Source organism: Panthera onca, chromosome A1 (assembly GCF_046562875.1).
Source record: "Panthera onca isolate mPanOnc1 chromosome A1, mPanOnc1 haplotype 2, whole genome shotgun sequence".
Lineage (NCBI taxonomy): Eukaryota > Metazoa > Chordata > Mammalia > Carnivora > Felidae > Panthera > Panthera onca.
The window spans coordinates 43234483-43257062 of record NC_138339.1 but is presented as its reverse complement, the minus strand read 5'-3'; the positions used below and the strand labels follow the sequence as shown (position 1 = coordinate 43257062).

The 22580-nt window shown below is 52.3% G+C and overlaps 2 protein-coding genes across 3 annotated transcripts in view; both read right to left on the bottom strand.

The window, feature by feature from the left end:
* Positions 1–814: 814 nt before the first annotated feature.
* Positions 815–16889, bottom strand: MYOZ3 (myozenin 3). The gene is made up of 8 exons (XM_060634718.3): positions 16634–16889; positions 16294–16447; positions 14729–14790; positions 8136–8290; positions 7089–7169; positions 6852–6987; positions 6280–6433; positions 815–3279 (listed from the first exon to the last, which is right to left on the bottom strand). Exons 3-8 carry the CDS (start codon positions 14787–14789, stop codon positions 3111–3113), a joined length of 756 nt encoding a protein of 251 aa, XP_060490701.1. The 5' UTR covers position 14790; positions 16294–16447; positions 16634–16889; the 3' UTR covers positions 815–3110.
* Positions 16890–18714: 1825 nt separating this feature from the next.
* Positions 18715–22580, bottom strand: part of SYNPO (synaptopodin) — a 68097-nt gene continuing 64231 nt past the window's right edge. For both annotated transcript variants that reach the window (XM_060634715.3, XM_060634716.3), the window contains one exon: positions 18715–21502. In XM_060634715.3, the coding sequence (XP_060490698.3) occupies positions 20807–21502 (696 nt within the window). In that variant the 3' untranslated portion in view covers positions 18715–20806. The remainder of the gene's footprint in view (positions 21503–22580) is intronic.

The window sequence follows — 22580 nt, the reverse complement described above, 5'->3', positions numbered from 1 at the left end:
TGTAGCAGAAATTGTCCAACTGTCCCCAGAAGCATTTTATGTGTCCCTTTCTGATCACCACCCTCTCTTTCATCCCGAATTTAACACCATCCTGACTTTTACATTAACACCTCCTTGCATCAGCAAACATCTATGTTTGTATCTTCCTTCCTTTGCTTTTGCCATTTTGTTTCCAAGGTGCATTAGTCTCTGGATGTTACCTGTAGCTGCAGCTCACCTACCTTCACAGCTGCAGGATCTAATGGCTGCTTTCCCGACATTGTGGCTATGCTCCGTCTGTGCCATTTCTATATCACTGTGCGATTTTATTTATGTAAGGAACAAAACAGCCAAAAGCACAGAATTTTATGTGAATGAGCAAAGAATAGGATTTTATATGAAGGGCTTCCTAGGCCCACAAATTACACGAAAGGCTAAATGGCCTGCTTTTTCAGGATCGAAATTTTACTTACTGTTGAATAAAGGTGCAAAATACAGAATAATGCACATAGTATGATCCCATTAAAGACATATTTTTGTACCTATGCATCCATGTTTCCTATGCATGTTACCTATGCATCAAGTTTACCGGTTCAAGTAATTCTAGAATTCTACAAGGTCCACACTGTTACCAGTGGTTACCTCCAGTATGTGGGAATCAGGCAGAATGCAGGAGGCTGGGAAAGTCTATCTGTGTGCGTGGGAGGAGCTATGTGGGCAAATCTTTTCACATTTTATTTATTTATTTATTTATTTATTTATTTATTTATTTATTTATTTAAAAAGCTTTCCTTCTTTCTCTTTCTTTCTTTCCTTCTTTCTTTCTCTTCCTTCCTCTTTCTTTCTTTCTTTCTTTCTTTCTTTCTTATCTTTCTTCTTTCAACAACATCAGTGAAAGTCATATTATCAGAAGAAGAAAGAGTGAGAATTTGCTTTTGGGAGCAGCTGGCTCCGCCAGGCTCTCCTCTCCTGGAGCTGGTGGCGGCCATCACCCTCCAGGACACAGCAGAGGCAGACACTTTAATGGTTGGTTTTCAGCTCGTGCAAACATGGCTTTAAACAGCAGCCCCCAAACTCAAGACAACACGTTAATTGCAAGCAAGTCTAATGGGCTGCTGGCCCCTTGAGAATGTGTGGGGTGAAGTAGAAGTCCAGAACAAAATGCAACCACTATCCCATGCACCCTGGGAATTAGCTGGATTTCTCACCTTCTCATCTCCCCAAGAGAGGGAGTCAGGGAAGAGGCAGAAGGAGGCGGGGTGGGGGTGGGGTGTTGGGGGGGCGGTGAGGAGGTAATTCATGTCCAGAGGGAAGCCCTGCAGTGATCAGAGGCTTTCCTTCAGGCTTAAGCTTTACCGACCCCAATGGTCTCTCGCAGACAACTTCTCAAGCTGCATCTGCTACAAGATCATCTCTTCCAGTCAAGAGCAGGGGCTGCACGGAATCTAAGAATGACTGAGAGCTTCTTAGGTATGTGGCCATCACTGTGCTCGCAACAACCTTACACAGGGCTTTTCATCTTGCCCTCGTGTTACGGGGGGGAGAGACAGCCTCACCAATGAGAAATGGCTTGTTCAAGTTCACACAGCTAACAGTAGCAGTTCATCTGGTCTGACTACCCAGCGTGCACTTTTTACCTCTAAACCCTAAGGCGGGACACCATGCTTCGATGATTTCAGAGTGAGTGGGCGTTGGCCTGGCCACCCAGTGCAGTGAAAAGGGAGAGCCACTAGAATTAGACAGATTCCCATTTTAGCTCTGTCCCTGAACAAGCCGCTTCTTTTGAGCCTGGATATCCACATCTGTAAAATGGGACCATACCTTTTCCTCAGGGTTGTACCGAAAATAAGAAATAGGACATGTGAAGAGTCTACTACCAGCCCAAGCACTGAGGCACCCAATAAAAAGCAGCCACCAGCACCATCGTCATCATTGTCCTCCCCATCATCACTTGAACTGAGAGGCACTCCTTTCTTTCCTTTTCCAAATGACCTAGAGCACAGCCCTTGAACTACCCCTGCTGGAAACTAGGACATGACTTACCCTGAGGCTTGCTCAGGATGGTGAGCAGAAGGAGAAAAGAAAGAAGGAGTCCTTATAGGTGCCCCACATTGCACCTGTCTTAGAAGGTGGCCAGAGGCGTGCCCCTTCTTTCCATCCCCGTGGCCCCCTGCCTAGTCCAGACCTTGTTCTCTGTAGGCTTCCTGGCTCCCGGCCTCAGTCCTCTCCAGTCTTTGCCCCACTTAGCAAGACCCATCACTCCCCAGCTTAAAAACCGCCCCCATCTCCTTAGCAGAGTGCGCCCCACGGTGGCCCTCACCCCTCCAACACAGCCCTCTCCTTTCTCCAGAATACCTCCACCTGTGCACAATTCCGCACTTCACACGTGCTGGTTTACTCGGCAGGAATGCCCTCCCCATCACTCCCTCTTCCCGTGACGGCTCTCACTCCTCCTCTGGGGTCCCACTCAAAGTCTCTGAGAAGCGGCCCAGAACCCCACCCCACACCCAGGGGTAGGGACCCCCTCCTCTGCCTCACGGCGCTTTATTCCCCAGTTAGTGTGCTGTAGGGAAAATTAACACGATTTACTGCTTTCCAAAGCTATCTTCCCTACTGTCCTCTCTTCCTCTAGGCCACGGCCTGGGCTTATTCGCCACACACTCTCCCTGGGGCCGGCAGGGTGTCCAGTGCATAGTAGGTAAGTAGCAAATGTTTAGCACATGAATGAGGGCCAACTGCATCTCAATAAAAGGAAAAGCTTTCTAGTTATCAGAGTTATCCACAGGTAAACAGGTGCTAGTGAGCTCCCTGTCGCCGGAGGAGTGTAAGCTGGAGTACACGAGCAGGGAGGGGTGGTGGCATGGATGTGAATTCATTGGTGGCTTGGATTCCTAAAGACACAAACCATGGACGAGTTTCACTGGAATCTCCTGGGAGTGTTGGTTACTAATAGAGATTCCCCGACTCAGGAGATTCTGATGCTGCAAGTCTGGGGCAGGCCAGAAATCTGTGTTCAAAACATCATCCCGGGGAAATTTGGAAACACACCCCATTTAGGGACTGTCCCCAAGTCTTGGCTCCAAGATGTCACCTGGACACCAAGATAAGGGAATTGAATATTCAGGCTGGGGCTACAGGTCCTCAGATTCGGGGAGGTTGCGGACCCAGCCCTGGGCCACTCTGTTGAAGCTGGGTCTGAGACGGAGGAGTTCTAAGCCACTGATGAGCTCCGGGACGAAGGGGGTGCCTGCCCTGGGAACAGTCTCCCCAACCAGGGGTCCTCCAAAGGGCACCGGGGTCCTGGGGAGAGAAGAGCAGCAGAAGAGGTGGGCTGTGTGGGAGAGGGATGGCAGAGCACTGACATGCGGGTCACGATGTGGGGCCCCCTCCGTGCCTCCCTCCGTTTCCCCACCTATACCAGGCTTTGTACTGTCTTTAACAGGTTTCTCTGGCTCTGCCCATTCCCCAGTCTCCTTCTAGTGCGGATGGCTTGTTGCTTGGGAATGGGAATGAAATTTTCAAAGCTAGAATTGGCTGCTCCCAGACAAAACTCTAGGTACCCCTTAAGTATTAAGCTCCAGAAGCCAAAAGAGCTGGAATAGGGTTTTTCCTTGCTCTGCTCATCTCCCCTTAGAACAGGGGAGAATTAGAGAGGGGAGAGAGGATTAGAAAGAGCACTGAGAAGGGCCCCTGGTTGGCTCAGTTGGTTAAGCAACCGGCTCTTGATTTCAGCTCAGGTCATGATCTCATGGTTTGTGAGTTCAAGTCCCAGCTGCCGGTGCAGAGCCTGCTTGGAGTTTATAAAAGAGACACACCATTTGTCACCTATAAGACTGGTAAGAAGAAATAATTTGATAAGGGGGCAAAGCTGATGAGGCGGTGGGGGCAAAGTTTCACTTAGATACTGCTGGTTGGAGGGTAAATTGGTGCTGCTCCCTTGGAGGACAATTTGGCAGGATCTTTTTCACCTAAACATGTGCAAACTCTGTCAACCAGCAATTGCACCTGTGAGCATATGGCTTAGGAAGGCACGTGCACAGACAAACGGATACAAGCAGTGATTGGTGACAAACCAGAAACAGCCCCTATGTCCACGGCAGAGAAATGGACAAGACAAATGTATATTCACATGGTGGAATACCATACAGCAGCTTAAAAGGCATGAAAAGATCTGTTTGTATTACGTAGGATAGATTTCAAAAGCATACTGTTGAGTCAAAAAGGCAAGCAAGTTCCATGATGAAATACAAAGTATTAAAATGCCCACTATACATAAAACAATCCCATCCCCTATCAGAATGTAGCTGCTGGTAGAAAATGATCTGAAAACACACACCAACCTGACAACGGTATTCCATTTGGGAAGGGAACTGGGATTGGAGGATGGTGAACAAAAGGCCCTCTATTTGTAGTGTGTGTGTGTGTGTGTGTGTGTCTTTATTTAAGAGAATATAAGTATGTTATTTTTAAACTTTTTTCATTTTAAGACAAGTTAAAAAGCATTGCTTGTGTAGTGTTTTCCTCGAAGCCCAGGACCAATGGGAATGGGGGAGTGTTTGCCCCCCGGGGGTAGAAAGGGAGACCGCAGGCCAGGGCCTGGGTTCCAGCCAGTATAGCATTTCTGCCCGGACCACCCCGGCTGTGGCGGCAACAGCCAGGCCCTGTGGGAACAGGCTGGGCAGTTTCCAAGCTGCACAGGCCTCACGATTCGGCCCTTGACTAGAAGCCCAGAGCCCTGGATCCTGAGCACAGCTTGGCCACCAACACTGCTGTTCCCCCCCTTCTTAGCCTCAGTTGGCCCTTCTGTCTCAGACGGGGCCTGGGCTCAGGGCCCCCGAAGGTCCTCCTTCTGCTGATGGGAATGTGCTTCAGCCTGTCATAGCTGCAGTGTGAGATAGATGGGGCTATGACTCGACTTGGCCAGCCTGGAAGCCGGCGCCCGGGACTGAATGTCTGCTGAGGGTTTTAAATAGCTGGGCAGGCAGGAGCTGAGGGCCCCCGGAGGAGGGAGAACGCAGTCTCGCCTGGCAGAAACCCCAGAACGTCTGCCAATGGCTCGTGGCTCACACGGTGCCTGTTGGGCACAATTCTTCCTGTAGGGGCCCTCCTGGCTATCAGCTGTTTGAGGGCAAGCACCTCCCTTCTGAGCAGTCTCTTTTCAGTGCTGGTCACCCCCAGTTGTCAGACGGTCTCCGCATGTGGTCTGGGCCAGAAGAGCTGGACCTTGGCCTCCTCCGGTGGACCCTCCCCTTTCTCACTTTAATGCAGCCAAAGCCAGAGGAGCATTTTTCAGAAATAGCATCAGACTGAAGAAGCCGACTGCAGTTGAAATGCATCCCCCAGCCCAAGGCCTTCCTCCAGTGCCAGACTCCTGTCTTGACTCCTATGATTTGTCTTTGGGCCCCTAGGTCAGCACACTAAGTTTATCCCTTTCAGTTCTCCCTAGTAGCTTTTCCAACCATCATTTCAGCCTGTAACTACTACTCCTAATACCAATAGCTACTGTTTATTGACAGCTTATTCCTTGCTAGAAACTTTGCCTATGACTTCTCATGCCAGCCTCACAACAAACTTATGAAGAGATTCTGTAATGATGCAGACGGGGAAATGGAGGCTCAGAGAAGTTAAGTCACTTGCCCAAGGTCACACAGCTAAGCAAGGAGTCTGCATTTAAGCCCATGTTGAGGCCCCATGCTCTGGATAGTACAAGCCACTCTTCTGTGGCTCTCACCTCTGCTGTCCAACGTTTCACTGCCGTCCCCCACTCTGATAGAGCCTCAAGCCATTTCTAGACCTCTTCCAGACCATTGATGAACATGAGGAAAAGGCTGAGCTGATCTAGGAGTAATGAGATCCAGGGCCCCCACCTAGGGAGGATATCCATCAAAGGGGTGGCACCAGGAGTGCGGGAGAATAAGACCCTGGGCTCTGGAGTCAGACTAACCCAGACTTGGATCCCAGCCCTGCTCCTTGCCTCGTGACTGTGGGCAGGTTGTCAGTGTTCCTGAGTGGGTCTCTTCACTGGCAAAATAGAAAACATTGAGGCACGTCCCCACCCTGTTGTGTGCAGAAACCGAGATGTGTGGCACATTCACCCATTCACTCCCTGTACATTTACTGCGGACCTACTATGTGCTGAGGCAAGAGTTCTACTGAGTTCTAGCAAGAGCTCAATCAACGTGTAAGTGTTCAGATAGAGCTTGGCATGTCCAAGGGCTTGGGAAATGCAGCCACTACTGTGTTGTGCCAGGCACCTGCACCCCCTAGGGACCTCTCCCCAAGCTGCCCACCCATCCTTACTTGTTGAAATTTCGAAACTCAGCAGGGCTGGGGGTGTGACTTCTGCCATCGCTCTGGTAGCTGATGAACTCCTGCCAAGGACAGCGGTAGCCCTTGGGGATGGCCGTGTGGTTGAACTTCTCCGGCGGGACGCCCTTCAGCGGCTGGGCATAGCCTAGAGGTGGAGCAGGGCGTGTGGGAGGCAGGCAGTCTGGGGCACCCGGGGGGCTTTTCTCCCTCTGCCCCCACGCCCGCCCACCTGGTGGATATGGTTGGGGGAGGGAAGTCTGGAGCTGGGATAGAGGAGTGGGAGGGATGTAATGCCAAAGTTGCGCCAGCAAAGGGGACTGAGGCTTCCCCACCCCTGGAAGCAAGGAGGACCAGCATCTCGAGTCGGGGCGTAGACTCAGGCTGGCTTTGTGACCTTGGGGACGTTGCTGTGCCTCCCTGGGCTTGTGTTAGATCTGTGGAGGGGCGTGGGGGGTCAGGGAGGTGGACTAGACAGCCCTCTGGGCACTGTCCCTGCCCCACCCTGGAGCACTGCCACGCTTGGGTCCCCCAGCCCTGGTCCGAGGACCCGGGGCTGAACTCACCTGGCGCCAGGGCGCTGGGGCTGCGGGGGCGTTCCGCAGGGAAGGCTGAGGGCTGGGCCACCTCGGGGCCCCCGGGCGTGGCCCGGAAGATGTGGAGCTCGGAGCTGCAGCTCTGCCCCTCAGGGCCGTTGGCAACCTGGGCACAGGAGCGGGTGCTCAGAGGCCGCAGACTGGCCCGAGCTGCCTGGCTCCTTCCCCCGAACTCCCCCATTTTCCCAGGGCTCCCTCCACGCTCACCTTCCCCTGGGCATGAAGGGGGCCGGCCTCCGCTGTTCCCGCTGTTCCCGTCACCTTCCCCTTGGCGCTTCGGTCCACCAGCTGTGGGCACAAATAGACCACAGGGAGGCTCAGTGGGGCAAGGATCCAGGGTTGTCCCAACACCGAAAAAGGGAGGGGCGCATAATCTTAGCGCCCACATCCCGGGGATGCGGGGTAGGGGGGATGAGTTAATAGCGAAGAACGCTAAACTCGGTGCCAGGGACAGGGAGATGGGCTCTATATGTTAGATGCTATTCTAATATTGACCCTGGCCAGATAACCTTCCTGAGTCTGTTTCCTTGTCTGTGAGATGGAAGTACTGATGATAATATCAGCTCACAGGGCCCTATGAGCATAAAATGAGATGATACATGTGAAGTGTGTGGCTAGCGCTGTCTCAGGCACCTCGCGAAGGTAGGTGTTTTGTCGTCTTTACTCTTGTGCATCCTGCCACATCGTCCCCTCTCAGTCACCCCCTGTCTAGTCCAGAAATGGAGTGGCGTATGAGTGGAATGTCCCCGAGTGACTGAAACTACCTGCGGACTCTTTGAAGCCTGAGGATAAGCCGTTCTTGTCTCTACCAGCAGACTGTTTTCTGGCCTTTTCCTTCTTCTAGAGGCAGGAAGAGAAGGAGTTCTCTCTCTTAGGTTCTCTCTCCGTTCTTTCTCTCTCTGTGTTCTCTCTCTGAGGTCAAGCCCAAGTCTCATCTAAATCCTGCTCACTGCCAATTCAGCCCAGAGCACTTTTTGTAGGAGCCAGAGTGCCCTCCTCACCCCACAGCTCGCCCTGCCCGGTCCGCTCTCCGTTTTGCGTCTACGGAGAGGCACCTAAAGAGGTAACGCTTTTCTAGGATCACACGGCAAGTCAGGGGCTCGAGCCGATGGGAACGTCACAGCCTTTCCAGCTGGAGCTGCAGGGGCTCCCCGGGGGCCAGAGGTCTTCATCTGACTCGCTGCTTGGCTCTAGGCTTGGCTCTAAGCTCACCGAGCCTCAGTTCCCTGGTAAGCACGGTGGGGGCTAACTCACCGCCCTCTGGCTGGCTGGAAATTCAAAGGTGAACCTCTGTACCCGGCGCTGTCTCTTCTGGAAGAGGAGGGATCCTCTGTTGTTGCGTAGCGAGAGCTCCTCCATCATCAAGTCCTGGGGCACACTCAGCTTCTTGCCCAGGTCCAGCAAAGGGACTGCTCAGAGAGGCCAGAGGGAGCTCTTACCACCAAACCCTCAGGGCACTCGGGGCTGCCAGCCTCCAAGTGACCTCCTCTGAGCAGCTCCAGTACCATGCCGCGGAATCTTAGCCCGCCTGGGGGGCAGAAATGAGCTCGCAGAGTTTAATGTGCATGTGTTTGACACCCAGTGAAACTGAGTTCTTCCAGATGTTCTCTGGCCATTTGTATTTTTTCCACGGATGTCCTCGGCAGCTCTTTGCCCACAGTGGTGGGAGCCGTGAGACATGGTCAGATTGTAGATATCTCCTAACGGTAAGCCATGGGTGTGAGCCATGCGAGGGGAGGAGGGGTACTTTCCGGCCTGAGCCACTGGCAGGAAGGCACAGCCGCTCACTGAGGTGGGGAGGGCAGGAGGAGGGTGAGAGGGGGCAAGATCAGGAGTTCAGTGTTAGACGTCTGTTCGTTCAGTTTTAAAATAGCCTTTTATTATTATAAAAATAGCATATATGTGCATTGAAGAAAGTTAGGAAATACAGATATAAAGGGGAAAGAGAAAAATGTCATTTCTATCACCTGGAGATGTCCACTTTTAACACCTTGGTGTGTGTCTGTTCATATCTTTTTTTAAAGACTACCTATTCATGTATGAGTTTTCAGCCAAAATGAAGTCATAGTTATACAAGCTTTGTGACTTGGTTTTATCAGTTGAAGATCTCCACCTGTACACACATGAAAAGATACTCAGCCTCACTCATGATCAGGGGAACACAAATCAAAACGGTAATGAGATATCACCTCACACCTGTCAGAATGGCTCACACGAACAATCCAGGCAACAACAGATGTTGGCGAGGATGCGGAGAGAGAGGATCTCTTTTGCATTGTTAGTGGGAATGCAAGCTGGTGCAGCCACTCTGGAAAACAGTATGGAGGTTCCTCAAAAAACTAAAAATAGAACTACCCTACGACCCAGCAATTGCGCTACTAGGCATTTATCCAAAGGATACAAAAATGCTGATTCGAAGGGGCACATGCACCCCCATGTTTATAGCAGCACTCGCAACAATAGCCAAAGTATGGAAAGAGTCCTAATGTCCATCAACTAATGAATGGATAAAGAAGATGTGGTATATTGGAATACAATGAAATATTACTCAGCGATCAAAAAGAAAGAAATCTTGCCATTTGCAATGGTGTGGATGGAACTAGAATGTATTATGCTAAACGAAATAGGTCAGTCAGAGGGAGATAAATATCATGATTTCACTCATATGTGGAATTTAAGAAACACAACAGATGAACATAGGGGAAGGGAAGCAAACATAAGATAAAAACAGAGAGGGAGGCAGACCATAAGAGACCCTTAAATACAGAGAACAAACTGAAGTTGCAGGAGGGGAGGGGGGAGGGGGATGGCTTAAATGGGTGATGGGCATTAAAGAGGGCACTTTTTGGAGTTAGCATTGGGTGTCACATGTTAGAGATGAGTCACCGGGTTCTACTCCCGAAACCAAGACTGTATGTTAACTAACTTGAATTTAAATAATAGTAAGAGATCGCCACCTGCGCGAGTGAACACATTTTTATTTCACACAATCCCTAATCCATATTTAAATCCCCTTAATTGTCTGCAGAATTGGGCATATAAGGTTTGAAGAACCTCGACGACACCCAAACGGAGAAGCCGAGGAGGGCACCAGATATGTGAGCCTAGTGCTCACGGGACAAACTGACCTGAGATACAAATTGGGGCATCGTGGGCCTACAAACGGTATCTGTCATTGTCTTTGTTGTTTGATGAAGACTATTACATTTACTTTTTTTCTCAAAGTTAGGATGAGTCGTCGTAGCCATGGAGAGGGTTTCCAGGCTATCCTTAATGGTTTCAGAGCCCAACAAACACTGTTACACCCTTCCCAACAAGGGAAGGCTTTTGGAGGCAAGGAGTGACAGAGTGGTGAGGGCACTGACAGGAAAGGGATACGGGGGGGACAGCGTGGCCAGAGTTGTCCATCTCTAAAATCCGATACACGGAGGTTCGTGTTCCAGCTCTATAAACGGTATGTAGAGCCGGAAGGCTGGATGAGATCACTGGGGATGTGAGAATGGGTAAAAAGATCCCAAGCCTGAGTTCCAGGCCTGCCGCATTCAGACGGAGGAGGTGAGGAACCAGCCACGGAGCCTGGGAAGGGGAGCCTGGTGAAGCAGGAGGAAATCCAGAGTGTGGGGCCCTGGAAACCAAGTGATGAAAGTGTTTCGGGGAAGATGGGTTGATCACGAAGCCACATGCTTCTGCTTAGTGAGGAGGAGGAAGGTCGAATACTGGCCGTCCTCTTTACTGTCATGGGGTTATTATTGGTCACCCTCACAAGAGTAGTTTCCATGGAGTATTTGGGTGTGAAAATCTTACTGGAAAGTGTTACGAGAAAATGGACAGGGGAACATTATAGCCACACCACGAGCAAGCAATGAACCAAATCTAGGATGTGGGACATTTTATAGGGCAGCTGGCCTGGGTTCTTCAAAGGAGTGAATGACATGGGGAAAAAAATAGAAGAAGACAGGGCCGGGAGGGCGGGGGGTAGGGTGTAGATTAAAAGAGATTTAAGAGACGCGGCCACCAAATAAACAGTGGTCCTTCTTTGGATGCTCATTAAAACAAACTAGAAAACTGAAGAAAGTTGATGCTGGCACTGGTTACCAAGCCAAAGTTGCTAACAACTTGAGAGAGAGAGACAGAGAGAGAGAGGGAGAATCTCAAGCAGACTCTACACTCAGCACAAAGCCCAATGTGGGGCTCAATCCCACCACCCTGGGATCATGACCTGAGCTGAAATCAAGAGTCAGATGCTCAACTAAGACACCCAGACCCCCCTCTTTTCATTATTTTGGATGCCTCCTGAGCCTGATGAAATGACAGGCTCTTTGGGTTTTGCTTTGGACTCTAGGAATGAAAGGAGGGCCACGGAGATTTGCACTCTCTATTTTTGTGTGTTTGGAAATGAGCTTAATAAAATGTTGAAGACAGCGAGCGAGGAGGGGAGAAAGTATAGACAACAACGTTGAGGAGTTATGCTCTACAGGACCCGAGGCATCTGTAGAGTCAAGAGGTGTTTGTCTGTTTTTAAGAGGGAGAAGTAAAAGCATGCTTTGTGGCTGATGGGAAATTTTGACAATGCAGTAGAGAGAGGGCAGAATGGAAGAATGTCCTTGGGCAGGAGAGAGGGGCAGGGAGGGTATCTGGTGCCCAACTGGAAGGGGTAGCTTCAGACACGTGCACGGAGAGGTCAGCCACCACGTGGGGAAGAAAAACAGGGAACGCCGAACAGAGGTTCCCTTTTGGTTCCGTAATTCTCAGTGCAATAGGAAGCAAGGTCATCAGTTGGGAACGAGGATAGGGGAGGAGGCATTGGGAGTTTGGGGAGAGAGGTTGCCAACGTTGTGTAAGAGAATAGTACCGGACGGGGAGACAGGCCTGATGTGGCCACCAGGCGGCATCGAGGCCAAGGCAGGTGCTGTGATTCATTCCACTCGATGGGATCCAAACAGCCTTTTTAAAAAAGGAGGCTGATGATTTTTTTCATTCTTTCAGCAAATAAAGAGAGCGCACCTTTTACATGTTAGGAACAGAAAGAGATCCATTGTAGGGTAAGAGAGGCAAAAAAGCAAGTTTCAGAAGAATCTGTATTCTAGGATTGCACTCATATTTTAAAAAATAAGTACTGTTGATGCACACATTGAAAAATCTGCATGGAGACGTGCCAAATATTAGTAGTGACTACATACAGGACATAGGAAGAGGAGGGCTGGAAATCACACTAATTTTTAACGAGAAAAGGTACTGCATACTTAAAAGCATGAAAGACTATTTATACCGAAATATATAATAAAAAGTCCCCTGGCATCATACTGTCAAATATTATCCAGATGAATTGACCTCGACAGTAAAAAAAAAAAAAGTTACAGATAAAATCTATTTAAGGAAACAATTCTATTTCTAGGCTCTCATTCTTAGGGAGAAAAGTTGAATAAGCATGCCTGAAGTTATGTATACAAGGATGTTTATGGCAGTGAGGGTTCAGATTGTGAAAACCGGGCATCAGTGTTGTGGGGGTGCTGCCCAGATGTCCTTTATCAGTGGCTCTGTGTCACAACTGGCCCCTTCTGCAGAGAGCTGCCTGGCTGAGCAGAAGTGCTCACAGCCCCCTCGCTGAAGGCAGGGTGAATTCTGTGGACTCTGGGGGCCTGGAGCCCCCACAAGGTCAGACTGAACCTGGGCTACAGATGAGCCCATATCCTGGCTTAGCAATTTCCCCCACCCTATCCCCCTCCTGTCATTTCCCTCCTCCTGAGAGTCCAACCTCAGTAAGTCACTTGCTTGAGAATCTTCAACTCTGTTCCTAAGGGTCCAACCTGAGATGAGCCTTCACGACTGCCAGTAAGGTGTGTGTGTACCAATATGCTGAATATATTATGTGCTGGGGGAGCAGGGGGAGGGGATGGAGAGAGAAATCATAGCAGAAGGGAAAGAAGTTTCTGGAACGCTGCTAGTGGAAAAAAAAAAAAGCAAGCTAAAGAACCCAGCGTATAGTACTTAGCCCACATGTATTTGCGTTTATATAAATACGTTTGTATATGAACGGAAAATGGATTTACACAATTATGCTAACAGTGGTTATCTCCAGATGGTCCCATTACGAGGAACTTTCACTTTCAAAGTCATTCATGTCTGTTTTGTCTGAATATCTTATAAAATGGATGTATTATTTGTACAACCGTGTAGTAAGGAAGAGGGCTCTGGAGACAGAGATCTGGAGTCAAATCTCAGCTCTACTACTACATCCATGATCACCTAGCTCCTCTGAACCTCGGTTTTCTCATCTACAAAACAGGGACAATACCATCTAACTTACAGAGTTGTTGTTTATGTGTATAACATAGAGCATAAAAGCCCTTAGCACTGGATCTGATGCAGAGTAAGTACATAATAATGGTAAGTGTTTTCATCATCATCACCTTACAGTGCTGTCTTCTGATGGTGAGACTATGAGATTTTTTCTTTCTTTCTACTTTTCTTTGGTTTCAGAATTGTCTTGCGTTAATACCCTAGCGATAGTCAACAACGTATACATTTCCAGTCTGGCATAAATGATATGTGTCCACATTTGGGGGGGCCGCAACTAATTACTTAGATAAAGGGGAAGATAAAGCATTGCCTGGTTCTTCTAGTTAGAGCATCAATACCTCACCAAGTTGGCATATTTTAGCACTTGAAATCATGAAGTTAAAAAAAAGAAAAACTTGATGCCAACAAAAGGAGGCAAGAACACACAAAACAGGTTAGGACCACTCACATATAAAGTCATACGACATGGTTAGGGGAGCCTGGGTGGCTCAGTTGGTTAAGCGTTTGACTTCAGCTCAGGTCATGATCTCACAGTTTGTGAGTTCGAGCCCCATGGCGGGCTCTGTGCTGACAGCTCCGAGCCTGGAACCTACTTCGGATGCTGTGTCTCCCTCCGTCTGCCCCTCCCCTGCTCGCGCTCTGTCTCTCTGTGTCTCTCAAAAATAAGAAAAACGTTAAAAAAAAAAAAAGTCATTCAACATGATTAAATACTTCTTAGAACCCTGCACGGGGCAAAACCGCAGTGGTGTCCATTGATGAGGGTTTACCGGAGCTCGGTTCACTGTCCGCGTGCACCAGGACACTTGCCTGAAAGGTGAATGTGTGGCCCCCCCTCCAGGTTCACTGAATCAGAATCCCTGGGGGAAGGGGCTGGGACTCTGCATTTTGAACCCGCAACACCACTTCACTATCATTCACACTAAAGCCTGAGAGCTAGGACTTGGCTGAATTCATTTTTTTAAATACTTGAAATGCCCTGACGTAGGCCAAATGAACAGACTCCAGAATTACGCGGAGAGTTCCAGAAGGGGTCTTCTATGGTGATACACATGTGTTTTAGGTGATTTCTTCATTGGGTGAGCTGGCTTTTAAGTGAAATGGTCTGAGTCACCCTGGGGAGCCTGCTCTTGCCAGCCTGCCTTACTCTCCCCGCCACCTTGTCTCTTGCCACAGGGGCTCGGTGAGACCCACAGTTACAGGAAGCAAGGGCAAGTGTACGGGGAGCTTGGGGCCACGGTTAGGCTGGATCTGGGACCAGAGCCTTCAGTGCTCAACTCGGGGCTGAGGTAAGGACTTAGTTGGGCCCAGGGCCCAGTCTAGGGCATTCAATCTCAGCTCCTGGGTGTGTGGGTGTCAGGGCAAGGCCCCTCCCAATGCTTCGGGAAACTTCCCAGCCCAAGTGGCAGATTCCACAGGCACTCCCTCAGGGCTGGCCTGGAACTCACACCTGTTTGCCCGGGCCTCGGGCCAATAGGCCTGCGTGGCTGCACTTTGGGACCAGGAAAGGATGGGGTCAGAGGAACCCACAAGGGCTGAGTCCACCTTACCTGGTCCAGTGAGGTCCCCCATGGCAGCCATCACGGGCCCCTTCTGCTCCTTAGGGATCATCCTGTGGAAGAGAGATGCCTGCAAATGGGCCAGCCCTCCTCCGTCCACCCCCAGACCTCCTCTTAGTCCCTGCCAGACCTCCTCTCAGTCCCTGGTCCACCCAGCCTCAGCCCTGAACCGCCTTGGTCCACCCTAGTCTCAAGGAAGGGCTGTCTGAGCTGGAAAGGGCTTTGGGGCCTCTGTGTACAGAGGAGGAGACTGAGGTCCAGGGAAGGCAAGGGAGGTGTGAGAGGCCACACAATGTGCTTCACAGGTTGTCAGGGAGGCACTCTTTCTTTAGGGGCTGATCTCTGGGACATGAGGGGTAGGGGAGGTGGGGGTCTCAGACCACTGTCATCCACTCAGATGAGCTTCTAATCAGAGGCTGAAAGAAGATGGAAGTTTAAGTCAGGGAGAGGGGGGTATGGATGGGTTGTCAGTCTGGGGTCTACAAGGCTGGTCCTGTCCTTTTATCCCCAATACTTGGCTCGGAGGCTTGAGGGCACAGGCTGGTCCAAGGAAGCTGAGAGACCCATTGCCCCCCTTCCCTGTGCCCCATCCCTCAGCTGACTTACAGGGGGCTCTCTTCTGCCTCACCCCTTCTCTCTTTCCTCCTCCATCTCACCCCCCCCACCCCCCAATTTGCATCTCATGGGACTTTCCAGGGATCTTGGAGGAGATTTACAAACAAAAAGAGATCTAGAGCCCCAGAGGATCCCTGCAGGCTCCAAGTCTAGATTCCCTGATTTGCCCCCAGGAGAGAAGGCAGAGCCCTTGAGGCCCCTGACACACTACCCACCCCTGTGCTTTGCTTCCAGGTTTTTCTACACTCCTTCCTTTGGAAAAAAGTCTGCCTCTATCTATACCCCACACCCACACATGGCCCCTGGTCAGTGGGCACTGAACTGGGCAACCTGGAGTCCAACCCATGCCCCTGACTTCCTCTGTAACTGTGTGCGAGTAGCTCTCCAACTCTGTGCCTCAGTTCCTCTTATGTGCCCTTATTACATAAGGAGGGTGGGCTAGATCATGGGATCCACAGATAGACTTTGGGGCATCCATAACCGCCCCCCCTGCCCCACAAACTGTGTCACACATGAGCATGTCTACAGGCTTTTGGGGGGAGGGCCATGAGTTAGGGGAGAGTGCTCTGACCGTGACCACTCAGGAGTCTACAGTGCACGGGTCTGTTTCTTGATAAACACTCCCCTTACAGACAGGCACGGACATTGGGAAGGGCTCTCATCTTACAGACACGGACGCTGCTCCCTTCCACAGCCTAAAGATCTTGAAATGCTGTGCAGAGCCGTCACCTATGCCCACCTCGAATCCCAGCCACCCCTCCTCATTCAACCTAAAGTGGCCTAGAGCTTAGAATCCCTCCGCTCCCAACTCAGGCACTGAGCTTCCTTGAGGCCCCCGGTTCCCCAGCCCCTCCGCAGGGCCCTTCCTCTGCTTGGGGGCCAGGGCTCATGCTCTCTGCCTACGCCCCGAAGCTCCTCGAGCTCCCCTAAGATCCTGGTACCTGAGAGATGGAACCGAAGTGTGCAGGAGGGAGGGTCAGACTCTCAAGATTAGCACCTCTGTCGGGAAGCTGAGAGCTGAGTAGTCATGTAGGTGTTAGTGGTCCTCGGTCCAGTCCGAGCCGGGTGTGCCCTTGCAGCCCGCTCTGGCCTCAGCTGAGAAGAATCAAGAATCGTTCCTGCCTTGTCGTGGCTCACAGCCTTATTTCGGGCTGCAACAGGATCCAGGGACAGATGCTAAAAGCACCAGGCCCCAGGGAAGACAGGTGCCCCGGCAGCAGGCCCTTGCAGACAGAAGGGCTTGCACACACACACACACACATATGCACACACCAAAGTCACCTGGAAATGCTGAGAGTCAGTTGCCAGTCACTTGAGCTTGCTAATTGTATCTTCAGTGCCTAGAACGGAGCCTGATAGGAATTCAATAGATATTTGTTGAATGAATGAATGGATGGATGGATGCTTGAATGAATGAATTCTCCCCTGATATCTTTGCTTGACTTGTTCATTTCTTCTTTCCTTTTTTCTTTCCTGCCTTTCTTTCCTCCTTCTGCTCCCTCCCTCCCTTCTCTCCCTCCCTCCACCTTCTCACATTCTCTAAGTCTCTCTCTATGGAGTGCAGATAAATATGGCAGGGCTCTGTCCTCAAGGAGCTCAGCCAGGCCCAAGTCAGACCCGTAAACAAGCCTTTGCGCTGCATGATGGGAAGTGCTCTGGGAGTACCCAGGGGAGGGTGCCACCAGCTTGGCCTGGGGGTGGAGGGGTGGGGAAGGCACTTCCCAGAGGAGACATTTGATCTGGGCCTGGAAGGCCAGTGGGAGTTCAGTGGGCAGAGGGGCACGGGCATTGCAGGCGGAGGCCACATTGTGTATAACAGTGTCAGGGGTCTTCAAGCAGAGCCAGAACTTGCCCCCAGCGTTGAGAGATGGGTAGGGTGGGGCTGAGAGATGAAGCGGACAGGTGGGCCAGATCACAGCAGGCTTTTCAAAAGGAAGATGTGCTTTATAAAGGGCTGTTGAAGAATTTGAAACAGTGGAATGCCGCGGTCAGATTGGCATTTTCCAAATATATCTCTGGCTGCCAGGGGGGCAGGGGGCCAGACTGGAGGCGGGAAGATTTTACTGTGCTCAGGTGGGAGATGGGGAGGCTGCACAGGGGTAGGAACAGAGCCCACGGAGAGGAGAAGGACCTGAGGGGTATCTGGGGAATCATCAGGTCCTGCTAAGAGACTGGATGTGGGGAGCGAGGAAAACGCCACTCTGGCTTGAGTGACTCGGAAAGGTAAAAGGGGAACAGATTGGGGTGGCGACAGATGCTCAGCTCAGTTTGGGATAAACTTGATTTGAGGTGTCAGGAATGGGAATCACCAGTAGGAGACTGCGCCCAGGAGGGGCTCCAGCTGAAGATAAAGATTGGGTCATTTGCAGGGAAGGGTGGGACCGGCAAGGACGTGCTGGGCCCCGAGGTGGCCAGCACCTGTACCCATGTGCTGGGACAGACTATCCAAGGGTGCGTTTTTATTTTTTACATTTATTTCTGATAGAGAGAGACAGGGCACAAGTCGGGGAGGGGCAGAGAGAGGAGACACAGAATCTGAAGCAGACTCCAGGCTCTGAGCTGTCAGCACAGAGCCCAACGCAGGGCTCGAACTCACAAACCGCGAGATCATGACCTGAGCCGAAGTCGGACGCTTAACCGACTGAGCTACCCAGAGGGTGTATTTCTGACACACTCATAGGAAGAAGCCTGGGCTCTGCTGTGGCCCGCAGGAGGTCCACGTTCTGCCCCTTAGGATCCTGCATCCAGCCTCTGCTGGGAGCTCCTAGAGAGGAAGGAGAGGGATGTTCCCAGGGCAGGCTCGGCCTCACCTGGGAGTGGGGCCACAATCCCCTTCTCTAGACAAAGGACACCCCCCTCAGGTGAGAAGCACTCCAGATAACCTGGGTCTTGAGCTCACTAGGGTTATCTGGACTCACATGGGATCTCTTGTAGGGGCTTCTCTCCCTGCATGGAGCCCCAACCTGCCATGAAGAAACAGCCCCGGAGCACTGGCCCCTGACCTGGTTTGGCCCTGCCTGCTTCAGTGACAGTGTCTTGTGGTGAGGGCCTGGGAAATACCACCCTGAAACATCACCTAGCCCAGCTCATTCTGCACACACAGGGAAGCTGAGGCTGGATAAGGAGTGGCCTTATTCAGGGTCACCCAGCTAGTAGATGACAGGATCAAGATTTCAACCCTGGGACTTCATCTATGGCCTGGAGTTTTTCCATTGTTCCCCATCTCTCTTCATGGCCGCTACTCCCCGAGCTCCCGTCCCACCTGTATCAAACATTCTCATCCACCCAGAGCCCCTTGGACTGTTCCATAGGGAGAAGGGAGGGGCTTTAGACACAGCCGAAAATGACACAGGAGGCAGAAGCATACAGGAAGCATTTATTGAGGGCCAGAGATGAATTCTACAGGAGGCAAGAGGCAGAACACAGGCAGTCTCTAGTGGGTTAGAGAGGATAGGGGCTGGGAGAAGGCAGTGACAGGGAGAGAACAGCCAGGAGAACTGAAGCTTCTCAAGGCTGCCTCCTGCTGGTTCTTTGGGGGAAATGCAGGCAGAAGTGGATTTGCTATGCTTTGGCATCAGCCAGGGGCCCAATAGTGTCTTTTCTCTGAAAGAGGCCCTTAGCCCCAGTCTCCCATGCTACAAGGAACCCTGAAACAGATGGGGACTTTGGTAAATGTGGTCACTCATCATTGACCAAGCAGGAGCACCCTTTTACCTTCCCACTGTCAGGGCCTATGTTCCCAATCCTTAGGCCCTAGGCACCCTCTGGGATCACTCCTTTATTCCAAAGCCCCCCTCCCAACTCTCTCCCACTGTGGCCCAGCTTTCCCTAGCCTCACTTAGGGGTTCCAGGTCTAACATCATCTGATGCGTGGGTAAGTCTACCTCTAACCCCAAATCACACTCACTCCCTCACCTTTAGCCACATCCTGGTGTCCTTTCACCTGCATCTCTTTGATCCTCAGCCCATTCCAAGCCCCACCCCCCATGCTCCCCTGCTCTTAGTATCCTGAGGCTGAAACTATAGAATTCAACCACATTTCTCCCATGCCCTGACCCTCCTGGGGATTGGAATGAGAACCACCAAGGTTTGAGGGTCAGGCCAGGGCCTGCAGCCAGGCTTCTCGAGGTCACTGGGCATCGGGCACTAGCTAGGCCAGAGTGTAGTGGGAAAGAGATGGGGCAAAGCGGTGCCCATTATCTGGGCAGGATATGCATACTGGGGCCTAAAACTGAAGCATGCGGTATTTCCTAAGGAGCCAGAAACACAGGCAGACTCTAGTCTAACCCTTCACTCACCCACCCGTTCTCATCTGCCCCCAAATGCTGCCTAGCCAATCCTCTGCCGCCAATCTCCTTCCCTTCCTAACACCATGGAATGCATTTCAGGACTGGGAGAGCCCTCAGAGGTCATCTGAGCCAATCCCCTTCCTACTAGAATCTCCTCTATGCATCCTGGCTCCTGCTTGAATACCTCCTATAACAAGGAACTCTTGCCTCCCTCTTTCCAAGTGGGCAACCTCAAACTCAGGGCCATCAGGTAAAACCACAGGGTAGTGGATAGCTCTATATCAACTCTTCTCTCCCCAGCTCAGATTTTAGCCCAGAACTTTCCATGGAAGGGCCCAGAAAAGACAGATGGGCTGGAGGCACCTGTAGCATGCCTGGACGCCCAAGTCCTGGGGCTGGGGATAGAAGTCATCCCCTTACAGCTCTCCTCTCTGGCAGCAGGTAAGATGCCCAGGCAGTCTGAGCTGAGGTGGGGAAAGCATGAGAGGGATCTGGGAGGAGGGATCTTCCCATCTCTTGTCTCCAGAGGGGCCCGGCCGGGCACCTTGAGCTGGCCTGGGAGACCTCTCTAAAGGTCACCATGGTAAAAATAGAGCTTGTCTGGGAAGGGATGGAAAACAGCTGCTCCTGCCTGGGACTTGGTGCCAGGGAGGCGGATGGTCAAGCCAGGGCCTGGACAGGGAACTTAGGCCTAGGATCTTCTGAACACACCCCTCGTTTGCCAGACTCCAGAGAGCAGAGGCAGGAAGGGAGGGAGGAATAGGGAGCCCCGGACTGCATGCAGCGAGCCCAGGGGTCCACATGCACAACACCCTACCTCTTCCAAGGCACGTGTGTGTCTGTGTGTGTGTGCTGATGGGAGGGGAGGGGGAATCTAGACCTGTGAAGATCGCCTTGGCCAAAGGCCCACTAAACAGATGGGAAAGCCCAGGATCGGACAGAGCAAGGGTCTTGCCCAGGGTCACACAATGACTGATTCGAATAAGGGCCAGAACCCAAACTTGGATCACTACCCCAGCCCCAGGCCCAGAGCTCTACTCCCCTGACCCCTTGTCCAAAGAGGCCAGGCCTCCTGGGGATGTGGTGCCAGGAGCTACCAAGCCCCACAACTCTTCTTCTGGCTCAGCCCTCCCGGGGTGGGGATGGAGCGGGAGCGGGGGAGGCTTTAGGTGGTGCAGGAGGCCTCGGAGGGGAGGCTGCCACGCTTGAGCCTCAGGCTGCCGGTCCACCCGCGGGGACAGATGTTGTAGCCGAGGATGCCGGGCGACTTAGCGCCGGAGTCCTCGGAGTCGAGGGACACATCGGAGTCTGTGGGCGAGCGGCGGGAGGGGAAGGGCCTGGGCGGCGCCGGCAACGGGCTCCGGGGGCTGGCGCACGGCGAGGGCCCGGCGGACAGCGGGCTCCGCGGGATCGGGGAGAACGTGGCCCCGGGGGCGGCGACGGGGCCGGGCCGGGCGGGCTTCGGCGAGCGCAGGCGCGGCGGCGGCGGCGGCGGTGGCGGCGGCGGCGGTGGCGGCGGCGGCTGCGCCCCGGGCGGGGAAAAGGGCCGCAGGCTCTCGGCTCCCGCCGGCCGCGGGGAGGCGCTCTTGCGCCGGGCCGCGTTGATGATGTTTCGCGCCAGGAGGGCCTGCAGCTGGCGGCTGGGAGGCCGCGCCTCTGTCTCAGGTCGCAGCGGGGACACCGAGCGCTCGCTCCACGAGGGAGACATGGGCGGCGGCGGCGGGAGCGGCGGGGGGCTGCTCATGCTGCTCCCGCGGCCCGGCTCCCACGGCCCCGGGCTCACCCAGCCGTCCAGGCTGCTGGGGGGCCGGGAGGCGCCCGGCGTCCAGGGCGGGGAGGTGGGCAGGCTCTCCCGGCGGTCCTGGGGAGAGAGCAGAGAGGGCGCGGGCAGGCGTTAGTGCTGGGGTCCTCTAGACCGGGGTTTCGGGAGGGACCGAGTCTGGGTTGTCCACTGCACACAGTCGGGAAGCCAGGCCCCCAAGTCAGGGGAATAGGGCCTGCAGTAAAACGCAGGGGTCCCGGCTCTCAGCCCATGCTGCCTGTCCCTGCGCTCAACGGGGAGGCAGGTGAGCGGTGGTGAAGAACGCTCGCTCTGGAGACAGACCCCTTTACTTACTACTGAATGAACTTGGGCAAGTTATTTCAGCTGCGGAAGCAACTGGAAGCCTTCGGGCTTCGGTTTCCTCCTCTGTAAAATGGGGGTATAATACCAGCACTAGAGTTAGGGGGTTGTTGTGAGGGTTACATGAGATAACTCGTGTAAAAGAATGTTACATGTATTGGAAGATGCCCTGGAGGAGAGGAAGGGCTCAGGAGGTGTTAGTTACCCGAAAGAAATACTGGAAGGATACACCGGAAACTAACCAAAGTGGGTCTCGGTTAGGAAATGGGGCCACCGGGGTGGGGTACACAGCCACGGGGGTGGGAGTAAAGCTCTAGCGTATTACTTTCTATGTAAGATTAGGTTTCTGAAACATATGGTTGTATTATCTATTTTAAAATGTTAAGACAAAAATACTGATCATTATCATTAAGGGCTTAGGGAAAGACCCTCTTAGTCCCAACCCCCTTGTTAGGTTGCCATGGTCACCTCCGAAGTTTTCCCTGGATGCCCCCAAGCAGGGAGGAAGTTCCCAGTGACAGATGGGGACACCAAAGGGAGTTGGCTCATTCTGCCCTAGACGGCACACTCCCCCGACTGGACTTCTTGTCAGCATGGGGTAGGGGGTGTGGATTTGGTGGGGCGGAGTTGGTGAACATCTCTGAGGTGATAAAGCACGGCTCTGCTGTATACTACTGTACCTGTTTCCTACCTATTTAAGGACCCTCCAGCCTACAAGTTTCAGTCTCATCCTGTATCTCTCCTTGGATCCTCACAACATCCTGATGAGGTGGCTGGCATTATCACACCCATTGTACACACCATCTGAAGATGAAAT

Coding starts and splice junctions, on each gene's coding strand:
- MYOZ3 (XM_060634718.3), bottom strand. CDS start 14,789: ATGATCCCTAAGGAGCAGAAGGGGCCCGTGATGGCTGCCATGGGGGAC. Junction 7,170..8,135: donor TTCCAGCCAGCCAGAGGGCG/GTGAGTTAGCCC, acceptor TTGTGCCCACAG/CTGGTGGACCGAAGCGCCAA. Junction 3,280..6,279: donor GAGTTTCGAAATTTCAACAA/GTAAGGATGGGT, acceptor TTCTCTCCCCAG/GACCCCGGTGCCCTTTGGAG.